Source organism: Rhea pennata, chromosome 2, assembly GCF_028389875.1.
Source record: "Rhea pennata isolate bPtePen1 chromosome 2, bPtePen1.pri, whole genome shotgun sequence".
Classification (NCBI taxonomy): domain Eukaryota; kingdom Metazoa; phylum Chordata; class Aves; order Rheiformes; family Rheidae; genus Rhea; species Rhea pennata.
Window position 1 is genome coordinate 25,911,970 of NC_084664.1, and position 20,083 is coordinate 25,932,052.

Consider the following 20,083-nt stretch of genomic DNA (forward strand, 5'->3'; position numbering starts at 1 on the left):
GGCAGGCTGGATAATTTTAGCCTAAGCAATGAAAGGGTGAAAAACTTCTCCTCGCTGAAAGATTTTCTTAAACACATTTGTTAATCCGTTTGTTAACATTATGGTAACTCCTCTTCAAAGTTTGTGTTAAGAGCAAACCTAGTAGAAGGAACAGGAGTGCATTTCTGTCATTGTATAACCCTCAAATCTGGTTCCTTTTACCTCCTCACCTCTATACAGCCTTTGAAGGTCTAGCTGAACAAGTATGGACAAAAGTGAAATATAGAATGAGCCTTTTAATGTATCCTCTATTAATGTAGGGGAAAGTGGCTCTATTTAAATCAGCTCCCTTGGCCTTGGTGCCAGAAGGACTACTTGCTTGTTTCAGGCTTCTAGCCACAGATGATCTGTTCCTCTTCAGAACAGCATGAAACAAGGTTTTTGTTTTCCTCTCATTTTTGTCACTGGCAGCTTGGCCTAATCTGTTCAGTTTTCTCTCTGTTTGGGGGGAAGAGGGTACTAGTGTGGACCAAATGATTTTTTCACTTAGAATATTTGTAGCGGCAGTTATACAGCATTCCATACGAGTGATTAAAATATAGATAGGAGCAAAATAAAAACATGTACGTAGAAGTAGGCTAGTTAAGAGACTAATTGGGCAAATTTTAATTGTTAATTTGAGTAATTGTTTTTCCTGTAAGAATGTAATACTGAAATGCTCTTGGTGTGCTTTTCTAGATCATTGTAACCTGATTTAAGAGTATTTTTATATACTTAAATTTCATTGCTTCTTCAGGTAAAAATAAAAACTGTAATGAACTTAACTGTTCCTAGGTCTGTTCCCATTTAAATTCTTGGGACAAAGATGACCAGACCAGATCAGAACCACACTAATTCTGAGGCTTTCCAGCTCCCAGTGCCATCTGGAGAGGTTCATTCAAGTTCAGTGCCCTTGATTATAGTGTTGACAACAGTACTCTGGCTTAATACAAACTGCTAAAAAGAAGGCGGGAATCGTCGTAAGCACTGTTCCTCTCACTGTATCTGGAGTTGTCCTCCATGGTATTCCACCTATGACTGTAAGCAGTAGTGATCCCTTGGCTGTGTGCAAAGGAACAGCTGTCTCTTGAGAGGTGTAGAGAGTAGAGTCTTCTCTTTGGAAATTTTCATAGTCTTGTTGGCATCCTCCAAAGCTTAGGAACCTCTTAAGTCTCTCTGTCTGTTAATGCAACACTAAGGTCTTGCACATGTAATTTGGGAAAAAAACTGATTTTGAGTGCAATATATGGATGGGTAGATTGGAAATATATTGTTCTTGGGTGATTATTTTCTTGATCATTCAGCCTAATGTTTCCTATTTAGTAAATTCAGCTTCTGTTGAACAGGTAAACTTTGATGCTTCATCTGCATCAACGGAGAACTGGACTTGTGCAAGGAACATTCTTTGCTTACAGTACAATCCAAATTTCCAGCTGTGGGACAGAATAGATTGAACATACTTCTGAGTTGCTTGTTCAGTTATTGTCTTTCTGTAGGTCTTTATCTTAGGATTTGAAAAGAGTTGTAACACTCTCCTATTAGTTGATTAGTTTAGGTGACTTTAAACCAGCTGTTAGAAAGAGATTTAATCATCCTGTGTATTTGATTATTTTCTTTTCATCTGTCCCTTAATCAACTTCTTAGTATAAGCATCAGGAACATGGAAGATGCAGAAAACACTGTAATTTGTTGTTGTTCAGGACAGAGTGCTTTGGCAACTTAGACCTCAGTACTTAGACCTTTTGAGGATTTGCCAGAAAGCCACAAAGTGCCACTTTCTTGTCTGAAAATAAGATTACCAGCCATCCTGTTAAACACCTCTTCGGGGCAGGCAGATCCTTGAGCTTATGCAAAACTTGATGGTGAGGTAACAGAAGAGATCTAAGCAGCCTAAAGGAAACAGTACTGTTTAAACCTGTGTTGCTCTCTGTCCCACTTCTTTATCCCTTTTTAGGGCCTCTTGTGTGCTGCACTGGGACGTAATAATGTTAATTTATATTGGAACAATAAAGTTGGTTCAGATTCATCCTAGGTGAAAGAGATATTATAGCAGTTGTGTTGTGGTTACTGGGAGGTGTGAGGGTGGGATAAATAACCTCTGAGTTAATGCCAGAGCAGATCTCTAGTTTCTGAATGAAGTTCAAAAAGTTGAAATTCAGGTTAGCCTTTTTGGTTTGTCCTTATTGGCTTGCAAGACCCCACAGTCAAGACTTCATGAGACACATTCTAATCTCAGCATGGGCTTCTGATTTTTGGCCTTTCTGTGTCACTGAAAACCTTTGTTGGAATAACTACTTACCTGTGGTGAGGGGGAGTAGTGACCTTTCGTTACTGGAGCAGATGACTCTTGAATGAATCCTGCACGTTTTAAGATGAGATATTAGTCAGTCTTATTTTAAATATTTAGATCTACTTTAGCTCTCAATAATCATTCATAAATTATATCTTTTTATCATTCAGTGGTGAAGATTCAGAGGGTAACTGGAAAAGCTTGCGCCTTTCTACCGCGGGACTGTTTATAAGCTTCAGTGAATCTGATGATATGCCTGAATGTCACCTTGCATTCACAGTGAAAGTCTGTCTGATTCTGGGCCATATGGTAGTTGTCGCTTGTATGATACGGTTTGCTACACAATGCATGTCATACATTCAGATGCAGCTTAGAGCAGTCTCTTTTTAGCATTCACTCTGTGCACAGGATAATATCTCTTTCTCAGTCAAATTTGTGGCTTTTGTGTTGATGTCAAGTCCCGAGCAATATCTGCTGAAGAATATTAGGTTACTTTATTTACTACCCTTCGTGTGCTTAGTTACAGATAATGTTCTTGTGAAGAATATCAGTCCACTAGACCGAAGGTTTAAGATACACTGTCTGCTGTTACGTGCCATATTTACTTCAAACCACTGAGCTTAAGAGTTGTTTGTTAGGCTTACTGTGCCTTTTTTCTCCTCTGTATTGTGAGACCACATTCTCCAATAATAACTGGTGTTATTGCCATCAAGTTCTGTTTTAACAAACAGGATTGTGTGGGGTCTTTCCAGTATCAAGTAGTTAATCCTGAAACTGATGTATAGACAGTTGGTTTCGTGTTATTTACCATGGTAGGCAATGACACTAGTCATTCAAGGTGATACAGTATGTGGAGATATACAAAAGTGTTTTAATGACCAGCCAGGATTACAGTTAGATGTGCCCTTGATCTTGTGGTTGAGGAGGATGTATTTACTCCAAGACTTTCCTGTTCAGAGTAGTTCGCAAGAAAAAGAGAAAAAGCTGCTATCAATACTGCTCCTTGTTAGTGTGGCCCAGGCAGTTCTGATTCAGAGATCTCCTGAGTCTCTTGGAAAGAATACCTAAGAAACCTTCCTTTGCTTCTGGATCCTTCAGCCTGCTTGAGCTAGCTTGGACATCTGAGTCTGTTTCATCCTATTTGCAGTCTGCATGCCAAGTGAATAGTACAGTTATCGTTGCAGAATTGCTCATTTGCTATTAGGATTTATTAAAATGCTTTTATTAAAAGTAGGGAATGATCAAATACAACAACTTGCTAGGCTTACTTATCATCATTTGGAGCTTTATGTTAAACTAGATTGCAGTCTCTTTCCTTGCATTTTTGCCTGTTACACTGGACAATAGAGTAGAGCCCAAAAATCTGTGTATTTCCCTTAGTTTGGTCAAGGTTAATTTGACAGCTGCTTGACCATACTTAGGCCATTGGCCAAGGCTGAGTATGCGGTTCAAGGTGGGGGAGTCTGGGGATGCAGGAACCTTGGTCTAGTTTGGAAGGGATCTCTGAAATTCATCAGGTCCAATCTCCTGTTGAAAACAGGTGTTGTATTACATAACCTAGTGTCCTTTCAGTATTTCCTGCTTGAATATTTCCAGTGAGGAGGATTCCACAGTTTCTCAGGGCAATCTGTTCCAGTGCTTATTGTCCTCATCATGAAGTTTTTTTTTCATATATCTGGGCAGAATTTTGCCTGAAGCAGCTTGTCCCTTGTGAAGAGAGTCTTAAAAAAAATCTAGATTCCTGACATATGTGGCATCAATTGCTGAGGGTTAGAATGTGCTGAAGATCACTGAATAGACAGATAATGCCATTGTTACAGCAATAAAATAACTATCACAATTGATGTGGTTTACACAAGTAATCCCCACCACTCTGCTAGTTAGTGCCCTTCCATCTCAAGAGTCATTAGTTCCTAATAGCAGTTGATTCTCCTCAGCTTTTCTAACTTACTGCCAGTTAGCTTTGAAATGCTGATACACTCCTAAGCTAATGTTACGTAGGATGTATGTAGTTTTGCTGTAGCCTGTCCCATGTGATGTAGGATTGGTGCTAGCACATTGTTTTGGGATTCTTAAGTTAGAAGAGGTTGTAATTCTACAGAACTAGATAAACAAAATATATCTAAATATCTAAGGGCTTATATTCAGATGTTACTTATTTTACTTTGGAAACTTTTTGAAAACTATGCTCATGAGTTTTCTGCATTCCGTGTGCTGTTCTATTGTGGTCTTGTGACTATAGATAAGAATATCTTCTGTTTATAAGAGGCAGCATGAGTCTTTTGCACCTCCAGAATTTAGTGCCAACATCCAATCATTTCACAGTTTTGAAACTAATAGAAAGCTGAGCAGCTGTTGTTAATGGCAGCAGTAGAATTGCATACCTGCAAATAAGCATAGTAGTAGCTGCACAATGTTATTGTAGGAAGTTAGGCATTAAAAGGAAAGAAAGTGTTTCTCAGAATTTAGCTTAAAACTTCAATTTACCTGTAACCAGTTAACAATTAAATTGTACACTGCAAATTTGATAGAAATAATTCAGAGGATAAATACAGACTCCCTAATGTCATTTTTTGAATTGATGCAAAGATTGCTTTTTTGACTATAAGCCTACTTGGAAAACCTGTGACCTGTAAATTGCAAATAACTAGCTATTTAGATGCTTAAGATGAGGGTCAAGGATAAGAAACAAAAGCAGCTACTATATTCTACTGGAGAAAAACAGATCAATTTTTTAACATTCAGTACTATTTGGAGGATCCAAAGTCATATGAGTATGACGGGATAAGGTGGAGGCAGTCTGCTGGCAGGTAGGCTGGTTGTAGAGAAAGAAAACTTGAACTAGATAGTTTTTAACACTTTTGAAAACTGATGGTAAAGTTGCATCACAGTTAAGTGCATCCTTCCTACCAAGGCCATTCCTTCTCACTCCTCTTGTGCAGATCAGTGCAGAGTGCCTGGTCTGAGCATCTTTCAGTTTAAGATTTTGAAGCATTCCTCTTCCTTGAGTAACTCCAGTGATTACATCTTTTGATCTTGCTTGGAGCTTTCCTAACTCAGCAAAGGCATGGCATTCACTTGTTTCAAAACTGTAGATTTGGAACCAACAAAAACAGTGTTAAGCTCTTCACAGACTTACTTTTGGCCTGGAAGACAGGGCAGAGGAATGCGCAGTGATACCAGCTTGCATTTTTTTTCATGTTTTGCTCGTATTGGAAAAGTTATTGCTTTACAAGTACAAAATCTGGGAGCAGTCTTCTGTTTAAATTAAAGCTTTAACTCTACAGTTTTTCTGAGTTCCTATGGCTGCTGATGGACTTCTTTCTGCATGCTTCTTGAAGTGTAGATAAATCCTCAGTTCTCTCGTTCCTGAATTTGGTTTCTGAAGGCAGTCAGTGTCTGAGACTCCCTTGTCTTGATGTGAGTGCTACAGAATGTAGTTGGTCAGCAGTAGCTTTCTGTTATGATGCTTCACTTGTTTCTGATTTGTTTAATTTGATTAAAAATGTGAATTTGAAGCTGTGTTGCATCAGTAGCTGGACAATTTTGAGTATATGTGAATGTGTAGGGTAACAATTGCTATGATTAGTGCATGCAGCTGTCGCTAATAGTGTAGTTAAGTATGAGCATTTAGTATTTTGGAAATAAATTGTCAGTTGAGAACTTGTATAGTATGAAAATGTAATAGTTCAATTTGAACAGGCAGTTAGCCTTCATATGTGCCCATCTTCAATAGGGTTTAAAGGGGAAAAAAATAAGGTCTGCACATAATTCAGATGTTAGGATTTAATCTGTAAATTCTTTAAAAATGAAAATCAACAGCTTAATTTTGAAAGCAGAGAAACCTAGCATACCCAGATGCCTCAGCTAAAATATTCAAAAGACATCTGGAGATATGTGGAGTAATTCAGTTGTCCTTGAGCTACACATCTAATTTTGTAGACAAATAAAGACTGCAAAGCTGCTTTTAAAAAGCCAACTTAACTTTCAATTACAGAAGGTTTCAGTCATCAAGTTGGAGAAGAGGTTTCTTGACCGATGATACTACGTCTCTTATTATTTAAAAATAAAAAAGTAAAATCTCTCAGTGTTTATACATGAAATCAGATCATCTCTTTTGTTTCAGTGTTGCAAAAACAACACTTTTGTTTTTTGGATAAATTGACAACTATTTTGTGGAGGTAAATCTACTCCTCTAGGAAAATTAGTAATGTCATAAGGAGACAGAGTTGGAACTTTCACCCTTCCTATTTTTGAGGAAGTAAATCTGTGGTTTTTTTCTTAAACTTGAAGTTAGAAGAAGAATATTGTTTCTTTTTCTGTTAAGCATCTTTGGAGCTGATAAACTGTGATAGATTTTTGTGAAATAATGAAAGTTACATTTTTTAAGAAATAGGAAAAACTCACTACGTTTAATTGGGGGTGAAATAGGGAGGAACTAAGTATTAAATACGTAGGTGATCATATTTGGCTTAGTAAATCTTGAGGTCCTTCAGTAAACAGAGCAGGAGCCATATGCCAAGCTGTCAGTCCTCCTAAGAATGGGGAGGCGGCTGAGGAAGCCTGTGGAGAAATGCAAGTAACAGGACAAAAGCGTAAGCTACTTGAGAAGTCAGAACCGATCTGCAAGTGATGTATTTACTTAGATTATGGCTTCACAGCTATCTCGAGGCCAAGTGAGAGCTACAGAGCACAGCAACTGACAGCTCGCGCTGTAGCAGAACAGTGCTGGGAAGAGACTGGGAAGGGGCGTCTGTGCTTCCGCCTTGCTCTGAGTGTTGCTGAAGAAGGCGAATGGAAACCTGGCTTTCTCGACTGGTGAATATCACGAGCAAACCTGCCCTTACTTATTGTAACTTTTTCTTAAAATGACAGCACACTTATCAAAAGTACCTGACATTTGAGTATTGATGTGAAACATGTTTGAAGCTTTTAGGTCTTTATTTGAATACTTTTTATTTACTCTGCAGCTACGTTTACAAAATGTAATGTTGCACTTAGTTTACACTGGACTTTTAAATAGGAAAATAGTGTTACCTCTTGTCAGATTTTATTGATAGCATCTTTTTAATTCTGAATTTTAAATGGTAAAATTTGTCAGTGGTTTTTCTTATCTGAACAGAACTTCTGTTCTTGTTAAGGATAAAATATTTTAAATGGATTTTCTTGTGTAAACCACTATAAAGTGATTAAAAGTAATTAGCTCTTCAAAAGGCAGTGTCTTACAGTATTTGAATAGCTTACGTACTAATTGGTTTTTCAACTCTGTGTCTGGCTCACCTGTGACTTTTTGTTCATCAGCATGTTTTGCTACAAGGTAGTGTATCTTGTAATTTGCTTGCTATCTGTTGTTAGACTTTTCCTTAATTATGTATTTTTCCTTTCATTATGGTGCTCTCAGTAGCTTGAGATGCTTTCTTAAGTTCTAATACAACTTTTTTAAAAAAATTGATATGGTATTTATTGGTAGAAAGGCTTGCTTTTTTTAGTTTCGGACAAAAAGTTAAAAATAACTTCAGTAGATTTATGTTAAGGTATTTATTACTGTAAAACTAAAAAATGTGTTTTGGTATAAGGAAAGTAGATTAGAGGTTATTTCATCATAGTTGGTCTTTACATTTACCTGTGAATGTTTTGATTCCTAGCTATCTGTGTGTGAAACAGTAAATGGCTAGTATGAAACCTAAAATGAAATCATTAATATTTTTTTAGATTTTTTTTTAAGTGAACTATGAACAGAAGAATAATCTGCAGGTATTTCAAACATGCAGCATTAGCCTCCAGCTTGTTTTCTGTAGTGATTAGTTTGAAGCTTTATGTGGAACAGCTGATAAGCCTTTATAATGAAGAGAGAAACTTTCACCTTAACGAGATTTTCTCTCATGTGCAGCTTGCCCAATTTAGGCAGCGAAAAGCGCAATCTGATGGGCAGAATGCATCAAAGAAGCAGAAAAAGAAAAAGAAAACAACAAACAGCAAAGATGATGAATCAGTACATGATGGGCCTGATATCAATCGATCTCAAGGTGATGAAACATCCACATGCAGCAGCCGAAGAGGAGCAGCTGCTACTGCTGACTTTGCTATAATCAGGACTTTGCACAGTGGGGAAATTGTCAAACACAACCAGACTTGCACCATTGAGGTAAGTTTGTCTTACCTTGTAAACCATTATATTATCTTTTCTTTTTCTTTTTTTTTTAATGGTAGGCAATATAATCTATTAATTTCAGAATGGAAATGTACGGATCATTTAAGATTGGAAATACTGTTTTCTTGCCTCAGCTGTCTTCCTTAATATGTCCAAAGACTTTGTACCTAGTATCATGTTTTCTGTGGTAGTCAGTGTACCACAGCTTATAAAAAGTTTGTTGGTACTACATTGTGAACTCTCTACATGGACAAAAATTGGTTTTTTCTTCATTTTATGCATTTCATTTTACTATGGTTTACAGATTGCAGTGGATTTTTTGATGATTGCAACTGTGGCTACAGCAAAACACAAAGCTAAGCATCTTTCTAGTATTCATGAAGTAATTTGACTTCTTTTGGTTAATGATGATGAGGAATGTGTTTAGAACACACTACTTAGATTTGGATGACTTCAGAGACTGATACATAAATACTCTACTTTTACTGCTTAGCAGAATATAATCCTGATGGCTAGTGGCTGAAAGTATATACTCTGGGAAGGCTGCAATATGCCCTGTGTGAAATACACTGACAGTTGAGTTAGGTTGTGAGAGACATGAATTCACGTAACGAAATATGCTACTCCTGATATGTATCTTGGGAAAACACATGCTGATCTTATTTAAGAATAGTTTTTTTGTATCCTTGAAAGCAGTGTCTCTAAAAAGCACAAGTGCTATTTTGAACAAGCAGTTCAACCCAGGTTTCCTTGCTCTGTGCATGTCAGTGCAGTCCTTTCCGAGGGGTGTAGTCCAGATGAGAGCTCTGCATTTTGGCTTGTCTGTCCTGTGCTAGGTTGGACCATTTTTAACTACTTTGACTCCATTATCCCATTTGCAGCAGCCAAAAAGTAAGAGAGACATGACATTTACTAATTTCTTACATTTATTAATTAAAAGGAAAAGGTTATTGTGTGAGAGAAGGACTAAACTTCACATGTGAATAAAAACTTGAGTTCTTGGAGCTGCTTATTTTATGAAATATTTTAAGCCTAGGGACTATCAGTACACTAGATACTTTGAACTTCATAGATACTCGCCTTTAATATACAGGTTTTTCTACTCAGAAAGCTCCCATCAGGGCTTCAAAACTACTTGTAGTAATTGAGTAACACTGGCTAATTTGCAGATTTCCTGTAGGAGGTAACAAATTTTTTAAAGAACATTTAATACCAGGATGGCTGTTTTCATGCTTGAGCATGGGATATTTTTTGCCTTTGGAGGAAAAGGGAAGATGTACCTTTTGAGGCTAATCTGTTTTGATTATGGAAGGAATGAAATGCAGCAGATTATTGCAGCTAAGGAGAGAGGAATGCTAGGGCAGAGAGCTGTTAAGAAGGAACCACTGAAACTGTTTTTCTAACAATAGAAAAATACTGCATAAATCTAACAGTATAAAGAAACTTTCTTAACTAAACACATTTTGAAGAATGTCATGATTATATGTTACAAATAGATTCTGCTAATGTATTTTTTAGCATCACTGTGACTCAAGATGCATCTCTTGCAATTGGAGAAACAGAGAGTAAAGAAGTATAGAATCACAGAATAATTTAGATTGGAAGAGACCTCTGAGATCCAACTCCCTGCTCAATACAGGCCTAATTATATCAGGTTGCTCATAGTAGCCTTTTTTAGGTTCTCAATACTAACAGTACAAGACCTTGGTAGTTTTAAAGATGTAGAAATTACCTCTCCAGTAGGTTGCAGTAGGTTACATACATAGATGTATTCTTAACATCATGCATAATTTTTGCGAGGTCTGGATCATTGTGGCTGGAATGATAAAAACCTTAAAGCAACTTCTCTTACATGAGCATAAATAAATATGGAGATTCTTAGTGTTTTTTTTTTAATATAGCTTGAACAGAATAAACATGACAATTACTGTTATTTGTGATTGGACTCTCCTTAGCTCTTCATGTCTCATTGACTTCCCAAAACAGTATTCTCTTCTACCCCAAAAAATTGCTCCCAGCTGGAGAGAATTTTTCTTTGTTACATGTTGTCTGTAATTTGCTTACTCATACTAAATGAATAACTAGTATTTTTGAGTAGGAAGATACTTGGCTAAAAGATCTATCTGTGTAGTATTAATGGAAGAGAAAAATTCTGAAATAATTTCACTGCTTCATAACTTACAGTTTTTAGTCTTGTAACTGTAATGATTTGATAGACAGCCTATAGTAGAGTAATTGGATTAGAGTTTGTTAGCTGAAATGACAGCCAGTGTATTAGCCAGTTTCAGGCTAATCTTTCCATTGCAGAGTTAAAGACAGCTTCTTTGAGCTGTTTGCATTTTCACCTAACATTACATCTTTATGGGCTGCTGTGTCAAGGGAGTAAGGCAAGATTCTTGGAGGCATTATGCAGGATTATTTTCTAGCTAAATTTCAATTCCATTTACTTCATCTTTTAATGGAATTCATATTTGGATTGGAAGGGGAGAGGTTTGTGCCACAGAACATATGCAGAACATCTAACTATACTGGCATACCTTTCTGAAAGTCCTGACTGGCCTCTTCTGTAGTAGTTTTGTGGATAGATGTTATCCCTCTGCAGTCTTTTTGGTGAGAATTTTTAGTCCCAAATGGAATCAGTACATCCAAATAAAATACCAAGAGCTCTGTTGCTTGGTATGTGTAACAGAAAGTAAAATAGAGGCACACCTCTGGGAGTTTGCTCAGATCAGAGTTCCCCTTTTTCTCTCTTTTCTGCTGGGTGGCTGTTTTTTCCCCTCCTTTCCAGTCCCTTAATTATAGGAACTAGTTTCAGGAAAGAATATAGGAACTAATTCTGGGAGAACTATCATGTTGTTTTGTGTTATCCTTCTTTTCAATTATATTCTATCTTCTATCTGAATTTATTTGCAATTCCCGTAAGATTTGCCTTCATCTTTCAGAGGAAAAGTTTATCAGCTTTTCAAAGTTCTAGATCAAGATCTAGAGAAATGCCAGATGGTATTTCTTGGTTGAAGTTGCTGGATCTGAACCTGTTTTATCTTCAATATTTTTTATCTTAATCTTGTAAAGATGATGATATGTTGGGTTTCTAGTTGTCTTTATTTTTTATCTGTATTCTGTTGCATTGGAATGTTATTTTCCACGCAGAAATAAAAAGTAAGTCAGAAGATGCAACTCAGCAAATATTTTGGATCAGTGAAACTCTTGGGTTTCTTTCAATCTTGGGATTGCTTTTTTTTTTTTTTTTTGCCTTTTTTTTTTTTAAAAAAAAACTTCCTGCAACTGAAAATGGAACAAAGCAAAAGCCACTTTTTCCAAGTGGAATTCAAATAACTGTTGAGATCACCTTCTTTGAGAAGTCTTGGAAAGATGCGTCAGACCAGAGTGTTTTGCAAGAATGTACTAATTCCAAGAGTTCAAAAGAAATTAACCTGTGGCACAGCAAAATTGTCCTTGAGTGACCTGGGTAGTAAAAGCTATTAAATAAAACTTCTTAGAAATGAAAAGTTAGAAGTTCTGTGATGAAGAATAGCTGCTAATTGATTTAGGTTGGATTAGTAACTCTTCTTTTGTCTTTTACAAGACAAATCTGTTTGGTAGTAGTTTTGGAGTAGTTTAACTGTTTATTCAAGTAGATGATGATGTTCGTATATCAGTGTTTATCATTCATTTCCTTACCTTATTCTGAATTGTTAGTTAGTACCTGAGATTTGTAGAATTTGTTGGTGGTTTAAAATCAGATACTTCTGGATAAATTTCTGCTTTACTAGCTTTTTTTTATATCACATGAATACATGTTAAATCAGCATTAGTGCTCAGTATCAATAAAACTTAATCAAAAAGCCATTCAGATGTGGCAGAGTGTAATTTCCAAATGAATAATGTATAAAATAAATATCTATATGCTCATCTTAAAATACAGAACATGGACCAACTTTAAATGGGATCTGTTACCAATGGGATACTACCAGCCATGAGTCTGCTTTTCCTTATTCTGAAGCAATAAAGCATCTTTTCTTCCACTTGTTCCAAGATCAGGATTGGCCTGTGTTTTTCTGTTTTATTTATGTTTCCATTTTGCTTATTTACATCTCTTCCATTTCTGAAATCCTGGCTTCTCTCAGAAAGTCTCCTGAACATACAACAAAAAAGACAAGATGCTGAGTGGTACAGCTTACTTATACCGTAATTTACATAATAATTTGGATACCATTCATCCAAAGCTCATACTGTCATATTTTCTTTTCTACTCAGTCCCAGATGTTAATTCCCTGCCTCTCTAAATCTGATTCCTTCCCTTCCCACCACACTGTTACTGAAATGGAGTATTCCTCCTCTCACTTGCAGTTACAGTTCTGGGAGAAAATGGTTGTCATCTAAGTGAAGAAGATACTAGAAAAAGATACTAGAAACTACAGCCAGATTCCCTTTTACTTTTTTGTTTGATTGATTGATTGATTTTCGTTTTGGGGTGGAGGGTTTATTTTCTGTGGTTTTTTCTGTTGTTCCTTGTTTGTTTGTTTTTTACTAGCAGGCCCAGAGTATTACTAGAGAGCATCAACCTCTGTACAATAGACCTGTAACCTTATATTCCAGTTCAGATGCTGCTCTTTCCCAGTTAACCTTTATCTAAGACCTTTCTGCTCATTTTCAGCAAGGAAAAGAACTGAGGATGGCATTGGGTATTCTAGATGCAGTCCTTTTCCTTTAGAAAGGGCATACATGAAGTGTATAAGCTGAATGTAAAAGGGGTCAGGAGACATTACCTCACTCAGTTTCAGAATTCCAGCCATCATGCCACTCTGATTACTTTTTATACAGACATGCAGCTACTGTGTTTACCTTTATACTGCAGAAAATACCTGTTAGCTACTGCTACTTCAGCTTTCTCTCTCACTTGTGTTTCGGGTAAAAGATCCCAGTATTTTAACCCTAGTCCATAAATTAATTTACACTACTTGGATAAGGGAAGCTTACTTATTTGGCAGTATCAATAAGGTTTTGTCCAGTCCTCCAATATAAAAATATGCTCAGACTTTACAATATCTGTTTTTTAAACTTGTTATTTTGGTTTGTGTCCTTTACATGTTTGATTCTTTTTATTGTTAGGACAAAAAGAAGAAAGTCAATTATGGCGAAGACCTGTCAAGGAAAATGAAAGCAGAAGAGGATAAATGGAATGAGAGGGAACTAAAGCACATGGAAAAGATAGGCATTGCAGAATTAAAGGGAAAACAATGCTGGTAAAGGTCAAGTAGACAGATATATAAGCAGGTTAAAAAGGGGTTTTAATGTCACTGATTAGTGTTGTCATTAGTAATGCTGAAAAGTTTTGAGTTAGAAGGAGATAACCATGACAGGCAAGGAACAGAAATAAGAGTATAAAAGGAGTTCCTGGATCAGGTTCTTGAGGAGATCCAAGAAAGAAGAGTGAGAAATAGGGGAGCATAAGCAGTATGGAAGAACAAAGAGGGAATCTTAGTAAGAGAAGTTTAGGTGGTGGATGTAGTTAAGGCACTTGTATGTTATAAGGGTGAAAACAAAAGGCCACAAAGGCTTTGACTAGAGATATTCTGGGATGCACAGTAAGATGGAGGATTTAAAAAAAGGATGAATAAATGAAGTGTAATAAAATTTGATGCAACTAACCAAGTTACTTCAGCTAAGGCTAGCATTCCTTGGAAAAGGATTTTAAGATTGAGAATGAGAGTCTGTTTGCTAAACAAATGTATGAAAATAGTCTGTTCAATGGTAGCATGAGTGCCAAGAGAGGAAATAATGGATTCTCAGGAACATATGGTGGTGACTAAAGCCAACCATCTCACCCTTTACCATCTGGCCAAAGGATTGCCAAGATGTCTTGCCAATTTTCTTCGGTACATAAAACTCTAGTATTACGCCCTACCTTTTCACTGTGTGTGTGTATATACATACATATATATACATTGTGCGTATACATACACACATGTGTGTATATATATAGATAGATAGATATAGTTGGACTTAAAAAATTAGACTTAGTAACACTGATATCACCTGTATTGAAGAGTGGTCTTTATGGATTCATACAGTATTTCATTTTAGCTTTTAGCTTGACTGCAGGTCTTAAAGGTTGGCTGAGTGACTGAGTTCCATTTTACCTGAGAGAAGAAACTTACTTAAACACTCAGAGAGGTTAAACTCACAGCATAGATTACCTCTTTGCTCATAATGTTTTCTGATACTGGAAATTTAGAGTTTCTGGAGTGTGAGGTATACCTTGCTGCAGATCGTATTCAGATTTGGTAGATTTTTTTAAATCTCCATTAAGATGCAGTCGCTTTAAATCTGAATGTAGTCATTGATTTGGGACATAAAGTACCAGTGCATCCATTTTCTTTAAATAGAGTCGTTTTAGGAATGAGAGGAATTTAGGAAATTGTGAGGAAGGAGGTTGAAGTTTTGGGGGATGGAGGGGAGGAAAAAGCATTGAGATAGACCTGCTTTACATACTTGATACCTTAGTTAAGCTAATCAGAATGAAAAGCAAGAAGCCTGGCGCAACTCTCAGCATAGACACAGGAATGAGAATCTGGGAAAACGTTGTTCAAATATATTTTAGCATTGACAGTACTCAGAGTAAAAAATATGCAAAGATGCTGCTGAAAACGGTGGCTATAGTTGCTGAGAGTCTCCAAATGCAGCCTTTTTTAGAGGAATAAATGAAATAAAATTGTTGAGTTATTATTTGGTGTCTTGGAATAAGGCATATATGAAACAAAAGGTAGTTTTTTTAATACTACATCTACTAGTAATGGTACCATGTTCAATATCTCATTTGGGAAAAATTACTAGATTATGTTGAGTTAATTCAGTGTGAAGCTAAATTTTACTGTAGAGCTTGAATTACCATTGAGAGAGCAGTACTTATGTTACACCCTCAGTTACTGATAATGGTGTTTAGAAAAACTAACAATTCAAATTTTCGCATCAATTTGAAAATTTTAGCTCAAATACTTTTCTTTGCATGTAATGGTGAACTTATGAAAAGACAAAAAGGAGAGACTTGATAATAGTTCCACTGGTAAATCTTGGTCTTCATATGGAATTTTTTCCTTTTCTTATGATCTAATTGAAGCCATATTTAATTGATAACTTAGCATTAATCCACTTACATTTATCCTACTCAATAGACTTGTGACTACATTACTCTAAACTGCCAGAGTCTGTAATACAAAAATTCAGCAATGGTTTCATTGGTATTTTCCTGTTAGTTATAGTTTTCGTACAAACTGGCTTAGCTTATTAAGATTGCTTTTGCTTCCATCCACTGGCTAATCCGTGTTTGAAAATGAATTCAGAATTTTGCTGTTGATGTTTTTATAGCAATTTACACTATGATCCTAATCAAGTCAATAATTTAGTTTAGATAAAATTTTGTTTCCAGCCTCAGTTTTCTTCTTGTAATATACTCGGCTGTTGCAACTGGAATAGGTTAGTACTGTTGTCCATAATTACAGACGTTTTAGTGTCACCTAGGAAAGTTTTTGAAAGAGACCCAACAATAACTTTTTAGTTCTTGTGGTCAGTTGATTGCAGGAGTTCCTTTGTGAGGCTGATGATTACTCTGGGAGCTGAGTGCAAAGAACATTGCTTCTGAGCAGTGCTCAGCTGCGTAGAGAGCAGGCTTGTCTCAAGCGGATGCCCTGTGTTCCAGGGACAAATTACCTCTTTTTTCCTACCATTTTGTGGTATTTAATTTTCAGTGACAAAAATGTTTTTGATTTCTGAAAAGGGCTGAAGTGTTGTATATTCTTATGAAAAGTACTTTCTCTAGGTGATGGAGATAGTATGGGTATAATGACCCTTTCCGATGTCTTTTGTTCAGTATATTTTAGTCGTGAATTGTGTTGTTGGTGGAAAATAAATAAATAAATAAAGAATAAAAGTACCTTGCTTAAGAGATTAATATTTTGTACAAAGACAGTGTTGTGTGACATAGGTGGTATAATAAGTGCAAACGAACATCCTGAAGTCATGGTGTAAGAGCAACTTATTTCAAATTCTGTAAAGTGTTGAGAGAAATGGTGAGTAGCTTCATTGGCTTCGTTCTGTGCCAAAGATGTTGTGTTGGTAACAATGTATATATGTGAATTTCTGAAGTATTTCCTTTTAAACTGGACCCTTGTGGTTCATAAAAATGAGCTATGTAAAAGCTAACTACTTTTGTTGGGCAAAGAGTATGGAAAGCATACAGAATGGGTGTCTTAAAGATGGAAAGAACTGGATTTTGAAGAAATTTTGATCAGTTCTCAGGCATGATGGATGGATAAAAGCCATGATGGATGTCCACAAAATGTTGTCTAACATTGATTTAACAGCTTGAAGTCTTACAGTGTTGGAGTCTGCAGTTGGGCTTGTAGAATTTCAGTCTTTTTAATTGATTTTAGGAAGGTTTGGATAGACCCTTTAGTATAGAAGGGTTCAGAAAGGATATAGAAGGGTTCCAGAAATATTTAACTTGTTCATTTTGCCATCATTCTGTATTTTTCTTTAGAAAAAAACTCTTGGCAAAAACTCTTGGTCTTAAGAGCCAAAAAAACATCTGTTCAAGCTGTTGAAATACCACTTTTTTTTCTCTAAAGTGAACCCTGCAGGCAACATCTCTATACTTTGGGTTCATCCAAAATAATTTAAGAAAATGCAAGAAGGATCATCAGCTTTTATATTTTGAAAGATCAACTGTAGAACAGGAGAAGAAAACTCTCTAATATTGAGTAGTTAGAAAACTCAGAAGGATATCTTCGTTATTTGTACTAAAGAAAATTTTCTGTTTAAAATCAGCGAAGTATTTTCTCTAAGAACTTTTATATAAAAGTACTTAACTAAAACTGGCTTGTAAGGAAGATGGTTATAAGATGGTTGGAAGGTTTTGAGAGCAATAACTGCTTTTTGCACAGATATTTTAGTGAATGATTCTTAGGGGTTTTCAGTTTTGAGAGTATCAGCTGTTTCTGGATTAGTACCTTTTTATTAAGGATTTTATTTTCACTATTGAAACTAAAAGTCTTCTGTACATTCCCAGCTCCTTACCTATTTATTTGTAAGTAGCAAGAACTCAACATTTAGTTAACACTTACAAAGACTAAGATTTTTGATGTGATTTAATGTACAAATGCAATAGGATATTTAAGATGTGAAAAACAGTCTCCAAAGATCCTATCAGGCAGAAGTGGCTAATGAAATGTCAGAACTTAAAATTCATAAGAAAATTTTTAGTGCTTGATTTATCTGTAGTTTGCAAAATAAAACAATTCATTTAGATCCATAGAATTATTTCTCTTTATCTCCTTAGAGAAATTTAACTATAAAAGACAAAATAGAGATCTGCAGAGATTTTATTTTTATCCTATAAAGTGGGGTCTCATGAGCAGAGAGGTGGCCTTAATGCTTTTGCAGCCAAGCTAAACGCAGAAGCTGCCGAACCCCTTGGCACACGCTACCCATCCACGATGGGGAGTCTGCTCTCCATCAAGCCCAGTGGGCTCTTCCATAAAACAGCAGAAGTGACCAGAGAGAGAGCTGTGGCAGAGGATCCAGCTTTCACTTATCTTTAATAATGCAAAGATGATTGCTTCTTTGAAAACGTACCTAAGATAATTCAATAACAAAAGCAGATTGATCTAATATGAGCCCGGTGATTTAAGTGAGTGTTGAGTAAGTTCAATTGTCTACACTTGTTTTTTGCTAAAGCAGTTTTACATTTTAAGATTAATTTTGAGTTGAATAATTTTTTCATTCCCCAAGAACACACCTTTTGTAGGTATTTTGAATATTTTGCGTATTTTCCTACAAATTTCTTGCTCTGAAGCCTGATGCTTTGTATCAAGCATTTTATGTGCCATTTTTAATGTTGATATGGCTTCCTTCTTTCAGCTGGTCCAATTCCTGTATGTTAGAATGCAAGATTTAAGTCTTTGTCCTTGTTTCTTAGCTTCCATGGAAGCTGAAAGAGAATGAGTTTGACAGAAGATTGTTTCAGAAGTCTAGTCACCATCAAAACTTTTGCATGGTTAACAATGTCATAATGTCATTCAATATATTACTGATGTTCTTAGGCTAACAAAATTCCTAATTAGGTAAAATTACACTCAGAGAAAAGTCCTGTTCTTGATATTCCTTATTTCTTTAAAAAATATTATAACTTACATTTCCAGAATATTATTTTATACTAGTATGTTGCATTTTCATTAGAATGATTTGTCATGTAGTTGTACTGTTTCCATGATCAAAGTTGAATACCAAAGTAACTTTTTCTTTTTAGCTAAGATGGCAAGAAAGTCAAAGTGTCTTTCTCTATATAGATTCTAATCAAACTTGTGGATATCTGAAATATATTCAAATACTGTCTATGTCTTTAAGTAAATGGAATATGTCTTGATAAGTATTTTTAGATTGCCATCGTTGTAAATATTTTAATATTTTGTTTTAGCCTGAAAGTGAAATTTCCACTACAGTAGAAGATTACAGTTCTGAGGTAAGACTAAAGTAAGACTTTTCCATTTTAAAATTTCTTCTAACTTTTCTTTTGCATGTTTATTAAATTTCTGTGGACTGTTTTCCAAAAAAGGAGGAAATAAAATAAATATCACGGTATAGACAACATGAAGGTATTGTCATTACAAGTATGATTAAGCATTAACATTAAAGAAAGGATTATGTCAGCTGCTTAGTAAGATGACTACTGTAATCAACAATATTGGCTCCTGTAATGAACAATATAGGAGATTTATGAATGGTTGTAACAGTTTCATCATTATGGTTGCATTAATGCTTTGTGTTGCCGTTGAAGTTGTGGTTGTGCATAATTTCTACTAATTTTCTGTTGAAAATTATTTAATGATTTGATTATTTTTTAATGAGGAAATAAAAAAAAACCCTGTTCATTCAGGAAAATAGCTCAAAGTAGTTGTTCTACTTTAAAAGCTTCAACAGTAGCTCAAATTTAAAATGCTTCATATTTTTCCTATTAAATGGACATAGGAATATGTATTTTTCTAAATAAAAAGAAGTTAATTTTGAATGTGTTTGCTATCGTGTATCTTGGTTCCTCAGATTGTTTTGTAGTTTTGTGCTGAGTTTTCCGATACTTACATAAGACTTGCAGCACTGAATGTTGAGGCTGCTCTAGTTCTCAAGAATTTCCTTTCTCCGTTTGTAGTTTACCATAATATAAGAATTATATAATTTGGGGACAGATAAATGATTCTATAAACTGAGCTAAACTGTTACATAGTTTTTCCATTTCTTTTCTACCACAAAGAAGAAATAATAGAGGAATATGTTACAAACACTAAGGAAATAAGAACTGCAAAAATTTAGATTGCCTTTATTCATCCCTGTGGCATGCACACGTCAAATTAATCTTTAATTTCATTGTCACGTAGTGCTCTTATCTTACGTAGTACGTGTAAGCTAATCTTTGTTTTCGTACGATATCGAACCTCTACTATGAATCTAGAATTCTTAATTTCCCTATGGCTTTCTTAAAACAGTCCTTGTTACAGTTTTTGAGTGTTCTGTGAACTTCTGTTAACTTTAAAAAAGTCTTTTAGGAGTCTCAATCATTAGCTCTCTGTAAT

General features: G+C 35.5%; 1 protein-coding gene across 3 annotated transcripts in view; it reads left to right on the top strand.

Annotated features, from left to right (window-relative positions):
- Positions 1-20,083, top strand: part of AKAP9 (A-kinase anchoring protein 9) — a 118,992-nt gene that overhangs the window by 14,369 nt on the left and 84,540 nt on the right. For all 3 annotated transcript variants that reach the window (XM_062569102.1, XM_062569103.1, XM_062569101.1), the window contains exons 2-3: positions 8,199-8,453; positions 18,934-18,978. In XM_062569102.1, the coding sequence (XP_062425086.1) occupies positions 8,199-8,453; positions 18,934-18,978 (300 nt within the window). The remainder of the gene's footprint in view (positions 1-8,198; positions 8,454-18,933; positions 18,979-20,083) is intronic.